At 45.9% G+C, this 23,852-nt stretch overlaps 1 protein-coding gene across 5 annotated transcripts in view; it reads right to left on the bottom strand.

Moving 5' to 3' along the window:
• Positions 1-22,659, bottom strand: part of XPNPEP1 (X-prolyl aminopeptidase 1) — a 31,636-nt gene extending 8,977 nt beyond the window's left edge. Inside the window, exons 1-12 of one of the 5 annotated variants that reach the window (XM_051800459.1) lie at positions 22,562-22,659; positions 20,599-20,694; positions 17,790-17,920; positions 12,252-12,315; positions 10,443-10,547; positions 10,044-10,136; positions 9,018-9,161; positions 8,532-8,627; positions 6,255-6,336; positions 5,084-5,294; positions 2,166-2,255; positions 807-857 (exon numbers count right to left, since the gene is read on the bottom strand). In XM_051800459.1, coding sequence (XP_051656419.1) covers positions 807-857; positions 2,166-2,255; positions 5,084-5,294; positions 6,255-6,336; positions 8,532-8,627; positions 9,018-9,161; positions 10,044-10,136; positions 10,443-10,547; positions 12,252-12,315; positions 17,790-17,906 — 1,053 coding nt within the window. In that variant the 5' untranslated portion in view covers positions 17,907-17,920; positions 20,599-20,694; positions 22,562-22,659. Of the gene's footprint in view, positions 1-806; positions 858-2,165; positions 2,256-5,083; positions 5,295-6,254; positions 6,337-8,531; positions 8,628-9,017; positions 9,162-10,043; positions 10,137-10,442; positions 10,548-12,251; positions 12,316-17,789; positions 17,921-20,598; positions 20,695-21,584; positions 21,700-21,894; positions 22,085-22,254; positions 22,355-22,561 lie in introns of those variants that run through there. The other 4 variants (XM_051800456.1, XM_051800457.1, XM_051800458.1 and 1 more) reach the window with 4 other exon arrangements.
• Between the last annotated feature and the right edge of the window lie 1,193 nt (positions 22,660-23,852).

Below are 23,852 nucleotides of genomic sequence, written 5' to 3'. Positions count from 1 at the left end.
GTTCTCTCCAAATGGTATTAGAAATGTTATGCTTTTAAATCAGAAATGGAAGCAGTTGCAGGAAAAACAAAGTATGTTAAATTTTACTTTAGGCATTTGATAAATTAAAACCTGTGACACAACTTCCCCAGGATAACAGGCAAAGGGGGCAGGAGCTATGTTTCAAACCCCTGAGGCAGACTTCTTGAGGTACTCAGACATGTAAAAAGGCACCTTCTGGAAGTCTTCAAGCCATCTCCATAAATAAAGTCAATGGACTCAGACATGCAGTAGCACAGAAGGAGCACAGCTTAGTAAGCTGCTGTGTAACACTGAGCACCCTGCACCTTCACTGTGTACTTCTAAACCAGTGAATACACAAGTAATTTGTTTTTATCCCATTTCCACTACACCTCTCCATTCATAAATGCCAAATCTGTTCATACTGCCAGACAACCTTGATTATCATGACAATAATTCCAAAGTATTCTATCAAACTGGATATTATTTCATTACTTACACCACCAAACAAGCACAAGACAGTACCAACGCTACACTAAGCCTGTTTAGGTCATTCCTCACTTATTCTAGCTTTGGTCTGTGTAAAATGAATGGGAGCGTGTTTTCAAAAAAATTCTTTCAGCCTTAGATAAAAGAATTATTTAAATCCACACCAAAAAGAATCACCCCAAAAAAACTCCACCAGAAGAACTCTCAGCTGTTTCCCCACTTTTAGCAAGAGCACTATAAAGACTAGCAAAAATTTTATGCCGATGAATAATTTTACACACCAATAAAACCTTCAAGTTAAAAAAATAATACAATACCTCCTTTTCCAGCCAGTTAAAGAGCTCACATAGGGCAACAGCATCTTTAATCTATGTTAAAATAAGCACAAGAAAAGGGAATTGAGGGGGAAAAAAGATTTATCGAGCCCCAGTATAAACAGGTTTTGATGCAAAACAAACCTGCAAGTTTCCAAAACACAAACTAATAGATGATCTAAGAGGTATTTTCAGGTTTTTGCATCCTGTAATTATTATAAGCACCAGAAATGTATCTGGACAGCTAAATAAACATTAATAAAGGTTTACTGCTGGGACATATCTTACCATGAAGAATTACCAAGTAGTCAGCAAATACTGGCTTTACCTCACTCAAGACTTTCAAGACTCTTTTGCTTCAACACACACAATTTGGCATTTCAGATAGCAGAACGGAACCACACAACACATCTGGTGATGTGACAGGGGAACATGTCCTTTGGGCACATGGGCACCACACAGCCTCTGTCACACAGCTTCTGGTTCTCTTGCATGATGACCCCCATTTTTGTTCCTTTTTTACTACATGCTTGCAGCAAGAAGCAGGAGGCACATGTACAAGAGCAAGGCACAACTTTGTCCTCAGGTGGCAGGTGACAAAGTGTCTCTGCTCAGTACAACTATTTTTATTTCCTCTTAACTAACAGGGAGAAAAAAAGCATTGAAACAGAAAGTAACAGTTCCCAAGAACCTAAAAGAAAATATGGGACAAGCCCAGAATTGCCAACCCTGCTTTAACTGGCACATTTCTCCTATTGTGAAAACTGCTGCTTAAAAATTAACAGGAAAGAAAAGTTCAGCCCCACCATGAACCTATTTCACAGGCAGCTTCTTTGCTTGAAAATATGAAGTTTCCTGGGAAATCAACCTTGTTTCCAGAATGTCATGATGATGAGACAATAACAGAGAGCTTTGAGGACACTGGTTGCTTCTGAACATCTTGGCCTGTGTTTTGCACCATGTGTCGAAGAATGTCTCTGTGTTCTTTAAGCTCTGTTTATTCAAGTGATAACAATTTTAAGACTCCACTGACAAAGAAAACAGAACTAGCAAAGGGGAAAGAACATCCCTTTAAGGGCCCACACTCCAAACAACACTTCTCAAGTCTGCGTGGTCTTCCAACAGAGCAAGGCTGTTTCCTCACACTATTGCAAATGTTGTTCTTCAAGGGAATGCAAAACAAGCAAAAAACCTGCTTCAACAGCAGTGGATGTCTGACAGAAAGCCTTTTTTATCCTGTCATCCAAATTCTTGTTTGTTTCTTTATCCATAACATTAAAACTGAAAGGAAAATGTAATTTCTTTCCCTAAACATAAAGCAAACCTGTCGCCATGTGCAAGGAGACTCAAGGCTTCACTTACATGTGCTCTTCTCATGCCTTCTGTTTCCGACGCGTTCTTCACAGCTTTTGCAATGCAGATGGGGGTATATGGGGTGAGGTATCGGTAAGCCTGCAGCAGAAGGACAGGGATTACTTGTGGATTAGTCAGACTACATAATCCTACAGATTTAATAACTCAGCTTGGCCGCAATTTGTACTTTGGCAGCCTCTCTCACCCTTCAGTGCAGTGAGATACTGGTTGCTAGTATTCAGCTAAGTGCACTGGGGAGTAAAGAGGAGAAAACAGTCCCTGACTGAAGGAAGAATAGCCACAGGGAAATCCAAAGAACTAAAGAGTCCATACTGTTCATACTGCCAGACAACCCTGATTATCGTGACAATAATTCCAAAGTATTCTATCAAGCTGGATATTATTTCATTGCTTACACCACCAAACAAGCACAAGACAGTATCAACACTACACTAAGCCTGTTTAGGTCATTCCTCACTTTTTCTAGCTTTGGTCTGTGTAAAATGAATGGGAGCAGGGGGAAGATCTAGATATCCTCAATACCATATATATAAATAAATGTCTGAGCCATAAGTTTCCTGTTGCTGATGTACACTGAAGGCCCAGAGACAGCCAGTGAGAAATCCCAGAGACTACGGTAGAACTTGGGCAGTGGAAACAAACCTAAAAGACACCTTGTCTTGTTACCTGACTGTCAACCTCAAGTGGCAGGGAGCAAAGGGTGCCCAGCCCGGGTATCAAGCACTGGAGTTGAATCTGGCTGGCCCTGCAAGGCTCTGTCTCCTCCAGCACTAAGCATCACCACTGTTAATGATCAGCAGCTCTGACAAACATATCAAGGCCTCAAGAAAAATGGAAGGCCTTTGCAAAGTTGAGCTTTACATGCTGCCCATTCTGAAAGGAGCTTATATCAGTGGTTTGAGACAAAGCTTTCCTGTGCCTGGATGGGGTGACCCTGCATTAAGAGCTAGTAACTGATCCCTTACCACTGCACACTTCCCCAAACATCAGCTGTCCTCAGATTAGCAGGAATGCTTGGCTGGTTCTGAGCATGTCTTCAGAAATAGACCAGCTGAGGTGACTTGCCCAAGCCTCATCACACTTGGCATCAGAAGAAGGAAGAAGAACCAAGCCTATTGCCCCATATTTCTCTGCTCTACCCATCATATATCAGGAGGTGGGATGAGCACTACAGATGCACAGCCCAAGCAACACGCTTTTTTCCTATTTTCACTGCATCAGCATACAAATAGGTATCACTCAAATTCATGGAAAGGCACGGTAGACCCTCAACAAAGACCAATTTCACATAAATCCTACATGCTCGCAATTTCCAGTGTCTTAAAAACAGCAAGACAATGACATAATTGTCATAATGCAAAGTAAAAAAGAAATCACTTTCCTGACAAAAAAGTCAGGAAAGTCTTTTTATCAAAGACAGGATAAATGGTTAGAGTCTTGGATTGGCTTGCCTTTTACAGATACTGGTAGTTCCATTAATCTTCAGTGAAAAGTATATTTACATGCAGCTGTAAGCAAATCTATAAAGGGTTTGCAGATCTGTGTTTAATAATGGACTGGATTTTTGCCAGTGTCAATATTTGGCTCTGATGGAGACAGACAGTAGATGGACTTACAGCACTAATGTTCTTCAAAGCACTGCAGGCCAGTTCTCAGTTGGTGTGAAGTGGTGGAGAGCCAGAAAGGAACTACGAAAACTTTGGCTCTTTCAGTGACTCTCTAAGTGGTTTTTAATCAAGACATTTCAGTCCTCCTCTTCTACTTTCTATTGCACAGAGTTCCCTGAGGCAGGGACTCTCCCCATTGCATACAGAGGGCATGTAGCACTGTAATGACTCAGTATCAGCCAAAATTTGCAGAGCTCACGGGGTAAATAATGTCACTCCAACTCATTACATTCCTTAATCTAGGTCAGACGAGATGCTCTACATAAATCATCTACAGCAACTAACCCAAGCTGGGAATAGATCATGGACTACACCTACAGCAAGGGGCTTTCTACGGTGAAGTTAAAAGAACAAAAGTTTATCGTGAATCCTCCATAGACTCACAAAACAATATTTATTCACAGTATCTGTTAGTTACTGGATATCACTGTAAACTGGATGGCATTCCAGAGAATGTGATCTCTGGCAAACAAGAGATGTACACAAGATGCATGGAAACCAGCTTATTTGTCCATAGTTGCTGTTGTATTCTTCCCCAGGTATCTCCTTTCATGGCTACTGGAATATTAGGTGGACTGTGGGAGTCCCAGACAGACAAATTCAAGTACAAGGGTAGCAAGATATAGCATGTATGGCTGTACAGAAATTATTCTGTTGCTACAACTGTCCCTCAGCAGATGTACTCACTGCGTGGACAACCAATGCCTGCAGGTTATCTGTGTCCTCACAAGGTTCCCTGCTGCAATGACTGTCACCTTGTCCCTCCTGCCTTTGGTACAAGCCTGATATACTCAAGCTACTGAACTAAATAAGGGCAACCACCTTCGGACACTCAGATCAAGCCAAATACACCCTCCCAGAGGTCCTGCTCAACTTTCAATTTCTGCAAGTTTCCAGTTCTTACTGCTGGTCCATGTGAGGCAGATGCTCCACCCGTGGTCAGAATGACCCGAGTTCACCCTGCTCCCTCTCTCCCTCCCCTCTCTCGCTGTACTTGTTTTTTCTTAAGCTGACAATTCTTTGGCTAAATCGGCTTAGCGAGTTAGAAGGGCAGCCCCAGTGAGAGCAACTCCAGGATTAACAACCCCTCAATACCTCAGCAGGGCTGGATCCCTTCAGCACAAGCTCCAGCCTGCATTGTGCTTTGCAGAGGGGAAACTGTGGTCAGTTGCCCTCATTCACACCATTCCTAACCAGGATGAGCAGAGAAAAGTATTTTCCCTTGCAAGAGCCACTGACCTTGGGAATGGCCTCAGTAAGAGCATAGCTGGCTTTGTCGCTGAGCCACACTTTCTCCTTGGGTGAGAGGCCTGCACCAACAGCCTGCAGCTCTGACAGGATAGATCCATAGGGCATCACCTGGATTTTAAACTCAGGCTCCAGGGTGGAGTCAAGCTGTAAGTGCTCCCTCACAGCTGGGTCCATCATCCGGTCACCATCAATGAAAAGCCTGAGAAACAAATCAGATAGAACAAATAAGTGGGACCACATCTGACAGTGGCTGGAGCTAAGGAAGGAATGAGAAACCCTTCTGGCAACATTCCAGGGTGAAAGGAGTTCGTGAATTATGTGCTATACTGTGTCCTATGTTGTTTTAACCACTGGCTTTCACCCAGCTTAAATCCCGCTTCAAAATTAAGATGTGCCATCCTGCTGAGAGGAAAGGAGCTGATAGCATTTTTTTTGTATGATACATTCAAAATGGCTACATCCTACCACCGTGCTTGAAATAGGAGAGTAACAGAGGCACATAACAGCCAGTCTAATTTTTAAATGCAACATCTGGAAATAGAAAAGCTAGTGTTGTTCTAAGTATCACTTTGTTCTCACGTTCACTGAATTGAAAAGTTCAACTCAACCTTCACACAATAACCTGTACTCATCCAGCCAGGTTTCACCTTAGATGGATCTAGGTGGCAGCTTGTAGATACCTCTAAAAGACTTTTGCTTGCTAAGGCTTAATATATGGGGCAGTCACAGGAAAGAAGCCCTCTGTCATAAATGCCAGCCCTGAAACTTTCCTACACAGTCCCTGCAGTTTTGAAGTGACTCAGCAATTAGACAGTAGTGAAAAGTTTTCCAGTGTCCAGGCCAGCATTGGCTCTTACTCACATTTCACCCAAAGCTCCAAGGGCCCTCCACATTATCTCAGGGTGACAGACAGAGGGGTCACCCATCATGTCCAAGGTCACTCAGCACATCAGCCAAGGTGCTGAGGAGCACAGCAGAGCTCTTGACTGCCTCTCTAGCTCTGATCAGGACAGAAGAGTAATTAACATTGAGGACAAAACTGCTCAGAAAGGACACCAAGGTACTCCAGCACAGGCATTTCAAAAGATAAGTGCTTTGCCAGAACAGCTCTCCCACAGAAGAATGAATCTTGGGGAACTGAAGAAGGGAATACAAGCACCTGATTGTGTTCATTCCTATGACGGCGTATGCAAAAAATACAGGATTGTACTCAACATCAGAGCCTCGGAGGTTGAAAAGCCCTGAAAAATAAGAATGCCAAGAATCACAGTCCTGGTTTGTCTTTTGCAACATCAGAGAAAGCCAAAAATAATCTCAGCAAAACACAGTCAAGCAGTGAGACGTCACGGCTGCAGGTCGTGGGTCCAGCTCCCACCCAGTTGTCCCACGTCCTGCTGCTTTCCAGGCAATCCTAAATTTTTGCCAGGAGATGGCACCAGAACTGCAGTTTAAACACTCATAGGGAAAGAAAACTGGTGTTTAACTTCTAAAGGAGGGCTGGCTTGGAAGAAAGCAGATACAGTCAAAAAAAGACAGGGATACGTGTACAAAAAGTAGCAGCTGACCCTTTCTGGTCTGTGCAATGCAATAAAAGCTCACTTCTTAACAGCCAGAAAACTTCAAAGTTACAAGTTATCATTTTATTCCAGTCCTTCTTTTGATACTTGAGGGAAGAGCAAGACACAATAGGCAAGAATAAAATACCCCAAAAAGGCCTCTCATTTGGATGCCTACAATATCTCAGATTCAGACTGTATAGTCTTAGCTATTTTTCACAAAGATTTTATCCCTCACAACTCCAGACAAAGTCAAGAGGGGAAGTAGATGTTCAGCATCTCCAAACTCCTGATTTTAGGGTCAAATAAAAACTCCAGGGTATCCAATTAGCTGAAATGAGTTACTCAAGCCAAAAAGGCCAGCCAGCAGGACAGCTGGGAAAAGAACCAACATGTCCTAAATCACAACCCAGCACTGTATTCATTGAACTGTGCAAATTCTGCCATGAAAGTAAAAATAGAGTTTAATTCTCTCCAGGGAAGGAGTAGGTCACTTGAATGGAGGAAAGAGCCACAAAGAACTCTTTACAGCATGGGTACAAACTTCCTTGCTCAGCCGACTCCCAATGCAGTAAGGAGGCAACAGTCTCCTTTGTGGCTCTCTTTCTGTCCCCAGAACTTGTCTGGAGTGAATTGAATCAGATAAAATTAAAGACAACTTCTCCCCTTCCCTCTTTAGGATAAGAAATCAACCAGGCACCTGACAATGAGCTTCTCTCATGACCTTCTCTGGTCCATCTTAAAACTCTTGATTCATAACCAAGCTTGGCTTTCCTGGAGACATTTAATCTGAAACCACTTCAGGGCACCAATTTATCATTAATTTAATTGGAGGTGCGCCTGAAAAGATGAGACACACAATCTCTGCTCATGCAGGCCTCCCCAGGGAGGAGTCATATTCACCACTCTCCAAACTACTTCTTTCACAACACCTCTTTGCTCGGTGTCCCAGATCCAGGAGAGCTTCACCCAGCACCAGAGATGTGGCAGTGGCAGTGCTGAGCTGGGAACACACCACCTGCATTTCTACCTTTTCAGATCAGACATAGGGCACAGGCATTGAAAGCGCTGACACTCTGCCAGTGCTGTGTTCCTACTGCACCAGTCTGTGCACTGGTGATTTCTGCACAAAGGACACACAGCACTTAAAACAGCAGTTCTGGGGAAATCACTCTGTTTTGTGGCCATTCTCCCCTCCTACACACTGGGCTGAGAGCCAGGGTATGGAGACCTAGCCATCCTGGGGCCCCAAACACAGAGGGGATTCCAGTAAGACCCTAGGTTGAAATGATCAAGAAACACAAGTTGAGCCCAGACTTACTTGTTTTAACCAAAGCATTTGCTGAACACAGGAGAGGTAAAGACTGGCTTAAGAAGTTGTAACAATTAGGAAGATGACTGTGAATGCTGTGTACCCCACCCTTGCCTTATGTATACAAAGCCACATGTTGCACTGCTTTGTTTATAGCCCAGACTTCACAGCAGAAAACAGTCTCCATCTTTCCACTGGGTGAGGCAGCATCAGGATATTTTACAGCCAGAAAACCTCACAGTTCTTTTTTTTCTATCAAACTGCCTCAGGCTTTACACATAACCTTCTTCTCCCTTTGCCTGGGCTGCTTTTCAAAGGTGATTTGCTGCATTTCCTGGGCTAAAAAGGTTCTCAGGAGCTGCACTGGTGTAATAAGGCACTGTGCAGAAATACAGGCACACTATTTGTGACCTATTATCACCACTGCACTTGATACACAAGTTAATAGATGTCTCACAAACAAGCTGTCTGTCAAAAGTGCCTCTCACCCTGGCATGGTTCTTCCTTTCCAAGTCAGGAAGAACATTTCTTTGTAGGAAGAACTGAGAAAGGACATGCAAAGACTTACATGCTACTTCATCTAAGGCCGTTACCACAAACCACATGACTTTCCTCTCAGCCATTTTTGAACGGAGGGCTGTAATTTTGTCTCTCCAGCTGACCCCTGCAAAACATAGTATGAAAAGCTACAGTCACTAACTTTACTGAGGAAGATCACTTAAACACAGACCAACACACTGGATTGTAAAGGGACCCAAAACACACCGTGCTTCCGCTCCTCACTCCATTCTATTAAGTGATAGGAATGATCTCAAACAAGCTGCCCTCCAGACACCCATGGTTTGTTTTGAAATCACCCAACTTCCAGCAAATGGTTATTTAGAGTTTTGAGGACAAAGGGGTTGTTAGCTGAGGTTCAATCATCTTCTTGACCTATTCATAGTGGATCATATTGTGCTGCAGTGCTGTTTTTCTCACTACTTTATAAGAGAAAAGCAGAAGGGGGATAGGACAGTAGAAACAACCCAGGTCTGTTGGGAGTTAAGCTTCTCACCTGTGTAACTCAGGTCAAGCACGATGAGAGGCTTGCAGGGGCGTTGAGGACAATCTGTCCAGATTGTATCGATCAGGTTTTCTTTGACAGGCACAAGGTCATGGCCAGCACTTCTCAAGGCTTTGGACATCCTCTTCCACTGGTCTGACATAGGGAAAAAAGTCAAGAGTGATGGCTTTAAAGAACACACACGGGTTCAACAATAGCCCTGTTCACAGAGGGCAGACTCAGGAATCTGAGTCTCCTCCTTTCTTTCCAGACTCTTCTTTTTCCCATTCCCTTAAAAAAAAAAAAAAGCAAAATCTATTGCAATTACAGTTATACAAACACATCACTGCAGCCAGTGCTGGTGGGTAGTCACAGTCCTGGACAAAAGTCCCTGGAAGAAGCCCAGAAGCTGCCATAAGGGTGTTCCTCTACCCCAGTGCAGAACCATGCTAGATCTAAGCTAGATCTAAGCCTCCATAGAGCCAGGAGATGGATCCTTAGCCCACCTGAATCAAGCAAGTATCTCCCCTTGCCTCCAGTGACCTTTGCATTGGGCCCCATGTGTTGAAGCACAAATAGATATGTACTCTGATATAAATGGTACCTCTCACTGTGCTTCCTACAGGGGAAGCTGCAGAGATGCTGAGACCACCAAGCAGGAGTAGCAGCGTGGATTTTGCCAGGGTGTTCTTGCTCACATGCTGGCCAAGGCATTCAGCAGCTTTGTACTGAAGTGCCTATGACAAGCCAAAGCACAGACAAAAGGAGGTAGATCGGGATTCTGCTTTTCAGGTAAGGTCACTGCAAGCCTAGAAAGCAGTTCTCATCTCTTGTGTTTTGTACTCAATCCATTGCTGTGGAGCTCTCGTGATACATGCCTATACCAAAATCCAACCTGTTTTGTGTAACAGTTTAACCCACCATCCCATCTGGGCTGGAACATGTTAGCTGCACACCATCATACAACAGCTAGACAGAGAAGCAAGGAGCCAGAATATAGTTGCCCAACCCAGAATTATAAAATAAAGTAAAACCAACCAGCTGGAATAATGAAAGGGTCCACTCCCACCTTGGAACATTCTGGGAGGACATTCACTAGCCAATCCTCCTGAGTTGGTGTATCTTTCAGACCTTAGAGGATTTAAAAAAAAAAAAAAAAGAGGTTCAAAGAAGCAGTCACACTGAAACGTTCCCACACTGTGCAAAAAGTCCAAACTAATGCATTTAGTAGCGAATGTCTAAACCCATTGGCAACAGTCATCACAGGACACTAAAGCAGGAGTAGTGTATCCAAGGTGTCCCTAAGTCCCTGCACGATGGGATATCCCAAGAGCCCAAACTGTACATGTGTGAAGTGACCAAACAGTGAACAGCCTGTGAACAGCCTGTGACTGTTCTCTGTTTATCAGTGGAGCAGTATCCCAGCCTCCTGCATACCCATTTTCATGAGTGTCCAGTTGTTATCCATCTGATGTGCCGCCTGCAGGAAGTAGCGCCCGTCAGTCCACATGGCCGCGTGCTGCTCAGTGACTATGGCAGTACCTAGGCAGGAAGGTAGAAAGGTGTAGTGATTCAGAAGTGTGCAGACACTGTGCAGAGATACAGACAGCAGGGACAGTGTCTGAAATGCACTCTAATTCCCTAAAAGGCACCTCTGCTCACTGTTCAAAAGTTGGTCCTATTTCAGTACTCACTGTTTCCTCTGAACTATGACTTTCCAAATCCTATCTGAGACAGTATGTACAAGGATGCACCCTAATGAATTGCCCCAGGTGAATTTGACTTAAGCAAACCTCAGTCAGTCAGTGGAACTGAGTAAATGGGGCCTTCCAAACTTTCTGTAACAGACTGTGGTCTCCACTTGGCTGTTGTCACAGTAACACATACTGTGCATCCCTAAACTCCATCCCATCTTCTTCTGGGGAGGAAGCCTGGGCTCTGGCCATCCACAAGAAACAGCTGATACTAGGCCTGCAGACATGAGTATCACTCCCAGCTGTCAGCTGCACCTCTTTCCCAAATGTTACAGCTCTAGCAGAGATGGCCGAATAGGAAACATGAACATAAACTTCTGTTGGTTCCAGAGTCTGTCCCATTCCAGTGACTCCAGATGGAGGGATGCAAGCAGACAGCTGAGGGGCAGTGACATCTCAGCAAGGCACTCGAGCTGCCTTGCTCTTGGCAATACTAAAAAAACCATGGCACAAACAGAAACTGAATCCAAGCCCTTTGAGTCTGCATCTTGATCATACTCTCTGTCACCAGAAACTGAAGCCCAGATTACCAGAACAGAGTTTCCAAGTATGAATTCATTGTCTTCTACCAAACTCCCCCAACACAAACCACATTTTCAGCTGCTTCAGCCCAAAAAGATAAAGCAAGAAACACAAGGTGACCCTTGTGTGAAACCTCACTGATTTGCTGAGCATTAGGCTGGGAAAATGGACCTTCCAAGTATATAGCAAGGGCACAAATTATAGGGGAAGGTTATGAAGAGGTCATGCAGAAGACACGAAATTCATACAGGATTCATGTTAGCCATTAACAGCAGTCCACAGCCCTGGATTTATCACCTTCCACATGAGATCCCAGAGCTCATAGGAACTGATGAACAGACCCTCCAAACACATAGGTACTGGTATTTATTAAACTGATTTACAATTAGAGGAGAAAAAAGACTTCAGTAGACTAAAGTGACTTTCCAACAACCACAAAGCAGAGTAATTTGCAGAGCTTAGGGTACAGCCAGGGTAAAAACTAGGTCTCTTGAAACACAGACCTATCCTACAGCCAAGAAAACATCCTGTCTCGGCAAGATAAGCAAACTTTTCCACAGTGTTCGGTTTCCAAATGCAGTGTTTCTGGCCCTGGCTCTATTTAAACAGAAAGGCCAACTAAAGTCCATCTACTATTCACCCAGCCCAAATGGGCAACATAAAAATCTGTTCGTACTGGCTGCACATCAAAAGAAATGACCGCAGGTTATAAGCACCACATTAAAGAGTTAAAAGGATTTTACTTTAAGAGAGGTTCATTTAGGGGTCAAACATTTTCTGAAAACTTGTTATTCTGCTGATATTACATAATTCCAGAGGGTAGCCAAGACATAATTCTACAGATGCTGAAATGGGAATAAACAGTCCAAACAAGTTGAATAGGTTTCCTTTTCCATCCTGCCTCTATGCCATGAATGGAACTTTTTCTTTATAGGAGAATTATGCAAGAACCCAAGTTCTGGAAAGGTACCTGCAGAGCCATCAAATCCAGAGATGAACGCCCTTCTGCAATCACAGGGTGCAATGTACTCGCTCTAGAAAACAAAAGAGGCAGCAATTATTTATAGCAGCAGGGGAAAAAAACCCGATCAGCTGATGACAAATACTTTGATAAGCTTTTTCTCCTAAAGGACACCGCAGGGAGAACAAAATGAGTTAAAAAATCCTAGGCTCTACTCCACTGGAACATTTAATCATCTGTGATTATACTGTATTTATGTTCAACTGGTGGGTTTTTTTAAGCTGCAGTACTTTTCTCCCACAAACATCTGTAAACACTGAAGTGCTTCAGAGTTTGCAGACCTTTATTTCACACTCAGCCTCCCCTTTGGGCAACAAACAAATGATGCCTTTGAAGCTGCAATGCAAAAGGAAGAAAAACCAGAGGCACTCCTTGATCTTGGAGACCAGACTAATCAGTGCATAGAATCTGTAAAATCGACTATCTCCAGCGAAGTCCCCTCACTCGCATTTACAGGAATTCCTTTCCGTAACAATGACATTGAAAGAAAATAATCAAAGTGGTAAAACTGTAAAAAATTTAATCCTTAGGACCTTTCATAAATAGATGCTGATCCTCTCACTCCTCCCTTGCCTACTCAAAATCAGACTACAGCAAAAAACGCCAGCACATGGTTTGATGGATGAGAGGGAATCAAAGGCTACTAGTCCATCCTCATCCCAAACCTATCACAAGCTGTGACTGTGGGCACATCCCCTGGCAGTATTGTAGAAGACCTTGAGAATGCACAGACGTCTGATACCCTCAGGAGCTGCCAAAATTAAAAGAACAACTGTAACTTTATGTGGCCTACAAGCCTTTTTTATGGGACCCCATTCTGGCAAGTTTGGAGGTCAGAACTGCTGAGTAGGCCTGTTAATTAACTAGTGCAACTCAGCAAATTAGCTTAATCCAGGCTGACAGCACCAATGTTTGAGCTGCAAAACCCCTGGATTTGTACCTTACAAATGGTTAGAAACCAAATCTGTTTCTCAGTCCGTAAAGTTTCTCTGCACCCAGCTGTGCTGGGGCAAAAGAAACATCTTATGGACTGAGATAAGAAATTACAGCCCAATTCTCAGGCAGTTTTAGTTCCTACTGTGATAGAATCACCTGATTGTTAGAAAATGCTCCCTTCAAATCTGTTACTCTTCAAGGTTCTGAAGAAGGCAGAGGGTTCAAAGCACAGCAGTGAGGAAGCACAAATCACAGCACCTGAGACCAGCTCTTTATTTCTGCTCCAAATCATGCCATGATCAAACCCCCTCCAGAAAAGCCATGTCTCTCCCCTCTTGGGAGAAGCCCCAGGCAGCAGCTACCAACCATTCACCACTATCATTTTGAAATGGAGCCTTGCAACAGCAAATCTCATGGCCCAAAAGAGGATCTGGCTGAGCAGCTTTTGCTCTCAATTGCCAGAGAAGATTCCTGGGATATGCTCCAAAGAAATCCTCCATTTCATCCAAACACTAGTGAAAGCTGGCAGAAAGGAGGGGGGTATGGAGACCATGTATGCCCTCATCTCTGACCAGTTAGTTTCCCATGCCTTTTCTTGTCCAGCCCCACTGGGCTGTGACATATGCTCAGCAGCTGTGGAGAGGAGAGGGGTCAGGATACCCACCTTGGGAAGAGAGAACTGCCCTTGGCACAACTCTAGCTGATGGGGCAGCTCTGCCTCAGCCCCACACAGCACGCTCTCACCACTAACCCCCTTTAAAATAATAACAAAGGCATCAGCAGACAGAGAGGACAAAGTCATTCAGGGAACAGAATCAAGTGTTTGTTTCCCCGCTGCCCATTTCACAGCAGCAGGACAGAACATGAAGGCAGAGCGATGAGGATTCCCCATTTCAACATTTCCTAACAACTATTCAGCCTGACATATCACTAAGTACATTCCAAAACAGAGCAGTGATTTCTCTTCCATTTCTCTTGACCGACACAGCAGAGACTACAGACTAGTTTGCTTGTGCAGACATGAATCTCACATTCATAGGATAGGTTAGCAACACAAAACTGTGAAATGGATGAAAACAGTTCAAAAAAATATAAAAAGAAAAAAACAAGTGTATCTGTTTTAGATCTGGTAAAAGCTGACCTAAATTAGCAAAGACCTTGACTGTTTGAAATTACCTCATGCTGTCCCATCCACAGCCAAATCCAGGGCATGAGGCAAATGAGCTTTAGAAGGGAGTATAAGGGATCTGGAGGGAAAGATGGTTCATTCATCTGTCAGCCTGAATTCTTGCACACCCACCTGTTCTGTTTCAAGCAGCAACCCCCACGGTGCAAAGATGAACCCATGTTTTGCACGAGCTAAAATTACCAGGGGAACACCTGTGTATGCCAAACAAAACAGAGACCACAGCACAGTCAGAACAAGGTATTTCCCTGGGGCTTGTCTTGCAGCTCTGATGGCCTTCAACCTGGCCCTCCTCAGGCCTTTTACGTCTGCTTTTCACCACACCTGTCAGTCCAGCAGACAAAACTTGGGGCTACATCACAAAAATGCTCATCTAAGCCAGAAAGAACCCCAAATATCGGTGGTGCTTAACCCCAAAGCCTGCAAGGTTAAGCCATCAACATGTTAAAGCTTATTCTAGCCGAATGTCGACCAAGATCAGCAATGAAAAGTGCAGCTCACTACCCTTAGCTTTAACAACACTGGTGTCATTAAAGAACAAACACTGCCGTGTACCTGGAGGGAGGTCAGTATTCACTGCCAAAACCCAAACTGCACTGGTAAGAACTGGAACAGGTCAGTACAACCTGTGCACAAGCTCTCTCTTGCTTTATAGCCCTGCTGATTCCTCAGCTCAGCACAAGTGTGTGTGAGAGGAGCCAGCCCTGAGCAGAAGACAGCACCTCTGCCAACCCAAACACAGGGCCCTGAGCTGGGCAGGTGCTTCCTTGATGTGGAAGACCAGTCAGATATGACTAAATTTGTTTTGAGTCAAGGCCTGGAGGTAGAAGCCAGCCCCAGTTAAGCTGTAACTGCCTCCAAACCCAAGCTCTAATCCAAACATCATTCCCTCCCATTAAGAAGCTCCTCCAATCTCTGAATATTTCCATATGGGCAAACTCCAGATTCAATGTAAACTGCATGACTCAACATAAAAAATGGATCCTGCATTTAGCACTGCAACACTCCAAAAGCTCTGATAGACATTTTTAACCAAACCACAAAGGACTTACATGCCTCTTTCCCAAAAACATGGCTTTTCACCCCTTTGTCCTCTTCGGACACCTGCAGCCACAAGACCCATCTAGCATTCATGAAAGGAAGTGGGACTCTTTGCATGGACTTCATCCCACTTTTGACTGGGACTGCTCTCCTTTCTCATCTGCCTCTGGACCACCCAGGTCTCCAAGGAAACAGTCTGTTTCTTCAGACTTCTTATCACCAGCATCAAAATTTGCAAAAATTAAAGCAGCCAGACAACATCCAGGGCTGACTGCAAGAGCCACAAATCCAAGGTATTAGCGGCTTTGGTTAAGCCAGAGTCAGAGCCAGCTGCGTTTGAGAAGCTCTGCAAGTCTTTCAGCTCCTTACACAACTAAACATGGAAAGCAAAGGATACAAACGGTGGCAGGACTCCTGGCAGTATTATAATCTAAACCTCCTAGCCTTGCAGGAAAACCAGTATTAAAAGCATGACAGAACTCAAAGCTCAAACAATCCCAGTGTTACAAAGAGAAATTAGTCAGCAAGTTGCAGCATCAGGGTGTATCAGCATCAGTCCAATCCCAGGGTTCCTTTGCTACCCAGAAGGGAATAGAGCTTCCCCCAGTCTAACCCTGTGGCAACACCACAGGAGGGAAAGCCCTCTTTGTTGACAAGTTCTGTGATGTGGATCCCGGGACAGCCTCAGGAATAGCTGAGGCAAGGACGGCAATACACAGCTTGCTTAGGCTGTGGGGAGGAAATGGTTTAGGCCACCAAACACTTGGGTATCATTAAATACCCAAGAACAATGTTCTGAGTCATGGAAGGAGCTGCCCAAGACCAAAATCTGACTGTGGGGCTGTAAAGTTCTTGCTTGCACACGGCAAACAAACCCTTGCTTGGAACATGGGGAAGCTAGAAATCTCAGGTTATCTCAGTGTACCTGGAATCAGTAAGGCTGTTCTGGGATCAACAGGTTCCCGTCAATGCCAAAAATTGCACCAATTCCCAAACCTCACCAAAAAAAAATCCTGCACCAGCTAGTCAGGAGGCACCAGGATCAGCAGTGTTCAGTAATCGTTTCCATTCAGATAGATTTGCTCTGCAGAGAAACCTGACCAACTCGCCTGGCAGGAAATAGCAACATGGGGTTCTCTGCTTAACTGCACTCTGTCAAGGAAAAGAAAGCAACAGAAAAACCCAGAAGTCCTGAGGGTCACATTCTTCAACTCACATGACAGCATTTAATGTCTAGTGAAATGAAACCGGAGTTATATATGGACAGAGGCAGCTTGAGGCAGGAATGCAGCAGACAATAGCAGCTGCAGAAAACGCCTTCCCCCTACCTGCCCAAGTTTGGATCTCCCTAAGAGGAAATACGAAGCTGCACATATGGTCCCAGGGCACAGGCAAGTCTGGACCCGGCTCACCCCAGTGCCAAGTCAAGGGCAAAGGTTCCGAATCAGTTGCATTTTGCTCTTGTGCACCCTGGGGAAAAAGGGAGCTTTGGGTGTGAGCCAGGAAAGCTTCAGGTCTTTTGTTTCCTGAAAATGGCTGAGGTGGGAAAAACCCTCGGCAGTTCTTGGGTCTCTTAACAGAGTGAACAGAAAACGAGCACATGAGCCAGCAGGGGAGGTAAAAGGCAGATCAGCAATTTCAAATTTATGTCACAGACTACAAAAATCTTAACAGTGGAAGCAGCACACATCACAGTTACTGCCATGGGTTACCACCCTGGGCCCAGACTTCCCTCCTATCTTAAGAGCATAGAACATGATGCAGAGAAGCATGGAAAGGGAAGCATCATTGTGGCCTGTTCCTTCCCTGCCTCTCCAAAGGCTCCTCCATGTGAGATCTGAAGGGCTTTAGCATAAGGCAGCAAATTCCAGTAAGAACTTGATCTAGTAAAGGGAAAGCTCTGCAACTAATCCTTCATCACCTCACTTAACAGTATGTGTTGATCAGGAGATGCTAATGGCGAAACTAAAGCCTAGATAATGTTTGTTCCTCACCCAGTAAATACATTCTTCCCAACAGCCAAGACGGGCACAGTAAGTGCTCTGGCAAGCTCTCTTTTGTGCAGTGTGAGTTCCCTGGAGACAATCTGATGAGAAGTTGTTGGTAGACTGTCCACTCCGATTTCTTACAAGAACATAAAAACCTCAGTCTCCTGAACAGACCCCAGAAACATTTTTCAACACAGTATTTCTCAGCTTACAAAGATTTTTATGCTGTAACCATTAAAGCAAGTGAACGAAGGGTGATTTCAGTTATCTCTGGCTTTTACCTTTTGCAGGGAAGGAAAGCACGATCGTTCCCACAATCAATCCATCCATCCATACCTGGTGGGCATCTCCAGAGGGCACTATGTAGGCTTGGATAGGCTCCTGGACATACTTGGGATTCTTCATCACCTGCCGCAGTTGCTTCAGCAGCTCTGTTGTAATTTTCGGACTCATCTTCCTACCTACAACTAAAACAAAGCACAAAACCTCAGTTTATCCAACCATTCCAAGTCACACACATGCACAGGCAAGGAGCCATCACCACTGGAAACTCCCCTTGAGGACAACTGTGCCAATATCATCCCTCTCAGATCTGTCTTTTGTCTGTCTTGTCACTCATTTTCCTTAAGAATGAGGGATCAGGTTAAGGCCAGAGAATCACAGCTGGTCGGCCCTGTAAAGGGTTTTTCCCACCTGGTGAAGGATGGCATGCCCTGTGGTGATACACATGAGCTTAACACACTGGCCAACCCTTTTTGCATGTGGACTGGACCAGGAACCACAGCACCTCATACATTCCCTATGACAGCCAGGAAAGGGCTTGGCATGCGATGTGGATGGTTCCAAGTATCCACAGATCAGAAGTAGCTCCACCTGTGACATGCACTGAGAGAAACTTCCAATCTTTTCACTCTGGGGTCAGAGATGCTGTGGCTTATATGCTCAGGCTGCTGGGAGAGCAAGACACAACATCAGGAACTCAGGAAGGGACCAACTACAAATGCAATTTTTAGAAGTTTCACTATAGCCCAGAGTTTCATAGTGGAGTGGTGAGTGGATTAACTCAGACAAAAGATATCTGCTCCCAAGGACACAGAGGGATGCATTCACTGGCCACATTCACCTCTGGGCTGTGTGCTAGTTCATCTAGAAGAACACAACTATAACAGGAGGAACAGCCCGCTGAGCTCTCACAAGGGACTGCCAGAGGACAACTTATGGGAACCTCCTCTAAAGACCTTTGGCAAATGCTCTGCAGATCTCAGCTGGTGTCAGGCAGGGGTGGGGTACAGCCTGGATGGAAGATCACAGGGGAAAACAAGGGCACAGGCCAATCACACTCCTTGGCTGTGGTTTTGCAATGGATGCATCTTTGGCATTGCAGTGAACATCAGCCTCTCAATTTGCTACCCAAAAAGTGTCTCCAGCCAGGGCCCGCTGTGAGCACCATGCACAGTGATGCACCAGGCCGTGCTGCTGTGCTGGCACAAGAGAAAGCTGCAGGGGAAGGCACTCACTGACTGCAGGATGTCAGTGGGGGGGATGTGCAGCTGTGGGGGATGCCTGGTCAGAAAGTCTATGAAAATCAAGCAACCTGAACTTCCTCAGAGATTCTTTCCATCTTTTCTTCACTCACATCTCCAAAGGGTGCCCAAAGGGAGCCTCTTCCCAGTTTTCTACCCACTTCTTTCACATTTTTAAGAATGTGTTGGGATCTTAAAACTTTAATACTGTCACATTCCAGGGCAAGGTAGGCAGGCTGTGTGCTGCTCAAATGCCACACTACGCAGTATTTTATTCTGACCAGTTAATTTCACAGCTCATTTCACAGCCATGTCTACAAACAGATCATGATGGGAGAAGCAAACAGCATGCAAGTCTAAAACATTTTTTGCTTATCCAGGCACTTACTCTATTTACACATCCCTAACTACCAGGAGTCCCAAGTGACATTATGGTCTTATGCCAAAACACAGTAAGGCACATCCTTGCCCTGTGACGGTTGCCATCTAACTGGGAAAGTAGAAAAACTGCCTCCCCTTCACAAGCCATAAGAAGACATGATTTGACCAAGATCACACAGCAGAGCTGTGACCAAGTCAAGAACTGAACCAAGATCTGACCCATTCAGGTATAAAAATCTCAATCCAAGCCCACCATTCATGTCTCATCACAGGAAGTTTAGAGCACACAAGATTTGTGTGTGACTGACTTTGCCCACACAGGTACACTGTGTTTCAAAACCCAGACCACATGAAGCAAATTAAGGTCAAAAGGCACTGAATCCTCAAATTGGTATTATCTTGTCCCTTTGCTGGGATTAGATTACACCTCAGATTTATTTCCAGGACAATTTTCATATTTTTATACAGTGTTTGCAAGCTACACTGAACTTTATAATACTGTGGTTGTTTCTGTCTGTCCTCTGCAATGAGCTGCTGTAACATTCTATAACGTTACTGCTGATTTATGTTCTGATAGAGTAAAACACAAAGGAGAGAGAGCAACAATATAGCGACTAGCCAGCAGAAAAGAATCTCTTTCTACAAACTCATAAGGACACAGCTTCCATTCTTGGCCTGTGCTTTGTCTCTAGGAATCTAAAAGTCTCATATAAACAGGCAAGGCATGACAAGGCTTTGCCTTTTAATAAAGCTCCTTGCTGACAAGCCATGGTTTTCTTAGCAAGCAAGAGATTCTCTCAAGGACAAAAAAAATCATTTAAAAAGTACTCTCCCTGTTGAAAGATTTGCTTACAATATTAAAAACAAAACTAAGCTAGATTAGCAATGAAACTCATATTGAGAAGGACATTTATTTTAGATAATCCCCACAGTATAAGAAAATCCTCCACAAACTTTACAATAAAAATTGTCTTCAGTTTCCAGAGAAAGAGAAGCTATTTTTTCACAGATCTTTGGTAGCCCTTTATTCTGGTCCTCATATAACTTTTAACAGGTGACTTCTCCTTCCTTGGCCATAATTATAAGCCTCTATAAAGTTAAAACAGCTTCTCAATCATTATTTACTCATGCCAGTGATCAAAATCAAACACAGCTGGAATTAAGGTAGAGGATTTAACAGTTCAAGGACCAGTCCCCTTCCGTGTCCTAACTTTTTCAAAGGTATCAGGCTCCCTTGTTACCTGTCTCTGTAGTTCCCCACGTCTGGATGCCACTCAACTCTGCTCACACAAAATACCATCCAGCTCTTTGCTCGGCCTTCATAAGCTCCACTGTACCTGAGAAAGCAAAGGGCAAAACTGAAATGGCTAACATACTTTGCCCTCCAATAAAACATTCTCATCCCCCAGCAATGAGCTGAAAATGCATTAACACTACGTTCTACTGGCATGATTAGAGATGCACTGAGGGTGAACCATGAGGCAACAGGGAACGTCAAGGGCCAGGCATTTGCTTGTCAAGACTTATGATTAGATCTTGAAAGTGTGTGCTGGTTTATGCCAATTTGTTCCCCATTTCCCATGGGGAAACCAAGGCAGAGCAGGAGTAACATGCAAAGTACCACTGCATGACGACAGTCAGAGCTGGATCCCAAAATCTGTCAGTGTCTAGACGTATATTATCTACAACTCACTCAGACTGCAGGAGGCAGTTCTGCAAGAGCTCAGAGCAGATCCTGCCTGGGCAGCAACTCCATCAGACACACAAGGCAAAGAGCAATCATGAAAATGCTGCCAGAGGAACCAGACACCCCCTCCTGCCTCCCACATGCATGGACAGCGATGGGCTGCCAGCAAGGGCTGGGAATACCAGGCCCAATTTGTCAAGGTGTGTGTCAGTGCCATGGCAGGGACAGGAGGCAAGGCCAGGAGGTCTGGCTACAGCTGAGTCTGCTTATGCCTGTGTCAGATCACTCTGAGCGTTTATGCCCCGTTTTCTTCATATATGCTCATCCTGTGACAATTTCCTCTTCGCTTTCTCTTTTATGTATAGCCTTGTTCAAAATAAGCACGTAAGCTTGCATAGTGAGGATTCAGCAGCACCACCCCAAAGCCAGGCCTCTCTGGCCTGGGCTGGCTGCACGCAGGGCAGCCCAAGCACTCACAGCTACATATGGAGGCACAAGCCCCATTGCTCGTCCCTCCCTCGTATCTGCCTGCACACTCACCAAACAGAATTACAGAATTGTCAGGGTTGGAAGGGACCTCTAGAGATGATCTAGTCCAACCCCTGTGCCAAGGCAGGGTCACCTAGAGCACGTGACACAGGAACATGTCCAGAGTTCAGGAATGACTCCAAAGAAGAAGACTCCACACCCTCCCTGGGCAGCCTGTCCCAGTGCTCTGCCACCCTCAACATAAAGAAGTTCTTCCCCGTGTTGAGGTGGAATTTCTTGTGTTTTAGTTTATGGCCATTATTTCTTGTCTTGTCGCTGGGCACCACCAAAAAGAGTCTGGCAGCATCCTTTTGGTACCCACCTTTGAGATATTTATATGCATTAATGAGATCCCCTCTCAGTCTTCTCTAGACTGAACAGGCCCAGCTCCTGCAGTCTCTGCTCATAGGAGAGATGCTCCTGCCCCATGAGCCAAAAGCCTCCCCCAGCCCCACTCAGGAGTGACAGGGCCGCTGGGCCCGGACACCCCGCCTGGGCCTGGCTGTCAGTGCTGGATGCCGTGACAAGGCCTGGGCCTGGACACCCGGCCAGGGACCGGCCGGAGGGGCAAGCTGTGCCCGGGCCGTGCTGACCCCCGCGGCCGGGCCCCGGCCACACGAACCGCTCCGTGCCACCAGCCCGGGGCTCCCGCCCGGGGCCGCCCCCGCCCGCCGCTGCTCACCTGCCGCCGGCCCGCCCGCCTCCGCCGCGTCAGCGCCACGTGGGCCGGCCGGGCCTCCCCCTGTGGCATCACGGCTGGCGTCACGGGGCGGGACGGGGACGGCGACCGGGGTCGGAATCGGGATCAGGGTCAGAATCAGGATCGGGACCGGGATGGGCCCCGCGCACCGGTGCCGCCGCAGCCGCGCTGCCCGGCGTGGCCGCCCGACTGAGCCCGCGGGGGCCGGTTCAGCCCCAGTGCACTGCAGCCCCGCCGAACCCCTCCCCGGGGAGGGACCGGAGCGGAGGCCCTGTCCCACACCTCTCACCTCCGCGACCCTCCTCGCTCTTGAACTTCCAAAAATACGTCTTTGGGGGGTGCGAGTGTCTGTGGCCGCTCAGCGAGCGCACCCGGCTCCGCGCCCTCCCCGCCCCGCAGGCCTCGGGCCGCTGGGATTTGGGAGCTGCCCGAGGCGGGTGGAGAAGAAGGGGCTGGGGGCTCACAGACTTGCCACCCCAGCACCAAACCGATGGACATGTTGAGATTAGGTATTAGGAAGAAATTCAGTGCTGTGGGGGTGCTGAGGCACTGGAACGGGTTGCCCAGAGCAGCTGTGGATGCCACGTCCCTGGAAATGTTGAAAGCCAGGCTGGATGGGGCTTTGAGCAACCCGATCTTAGTGGAAAGTGTCCCTGCCCATGGTTGAGACTAGATGATCTTTAAGGTCCCTTCCAACCCAAACCATTCTATGATTCTATGAAAATGTGGCCGTTTGCCATGTGTGCTGCCTTATGAAAATACTTTCCACCACCCTGCTCTGCCCTAGCAGTTTTTTACAGGTGGGCTGAAGTAAACCCTACTGACAGAAACACAAGGCTGTTACAGAAATGGAGACACCAGAAGATCAGCACCAAGAAAGGCTACAACAAAATAAAAAAAGTGCTTTGTAACTGTGTCCAGGCAAGAGGGGTTTGCTTGCAGCAGTGTGTACCCTGGGGACCCTCTGGCCCCAGCATTGTGACAGTGCTGCAGCCACCCCTTTCCTGTGGGGTTCAGTTAACTGTGACTCTGCAAAGGGTGAATAGAGGAGGAAAATCTGCTCAGTGGGACCCATCTTAGTTCAGGGCCTCTCATAAATCCTGGGGCCTCAGTAGAGGAGAAGGTGCTCAATTGGCTGCATGGGCCCAGTACTGGGCCCTTGAAGATGCACAGGCTGGGGGCTACACCCAACATCCCACTGGTAGGGAAAGACTGTGTGGGTACATGGCCAGCTCATGAAAACAGTTCCTGGGCCTCAGTCTGTTTGCATTTTTCTAGGAGAAAAAGTGCAGCCAGCAGCTACTCTGCCCTTCGTCCTCCTCTCCGTCAGTCCACACCAATGCTGTAGCCTGCAGAGCTTTACCCACAGACTGCCAAACATTTGCTGCTGCATCTAGTGAGCAAACATGAGCCAGGCTGGGTCTCCCCAGCTATTCATGTATTTCCAGGAGGAGCATGAAGCAAAACCAGGATGAGATAAATGTAGAATAATTCAGGGGAAAGAGGCTTTTGGATGTCTCTAGTCCAACCCTCCTCCTAAAAGCAAGGACATCTTCAAAGCTAGAGTAGGTCCTGCTGGA

Source organism: Manacus candei, unplaced genomic scaffold (assembly GCF_025592945.1).
Source record: "Manacus candei isolate 608988 ecotype Guabito, Panama unplaced genomic scaffold, ASM2559294v1 h1tg000050l, whole genome shotgun sequence".
NCBI lineage: Eukaryota > Metazoa > Chordata > Aves > Passeriformes > Pipridae > Manacus > Manacus candei.
The sequence above is the reverse complement of the archived record's forward strand: the minus strand, read 5'-3'. Positions and strand labels throughout refer to the sequence as shown.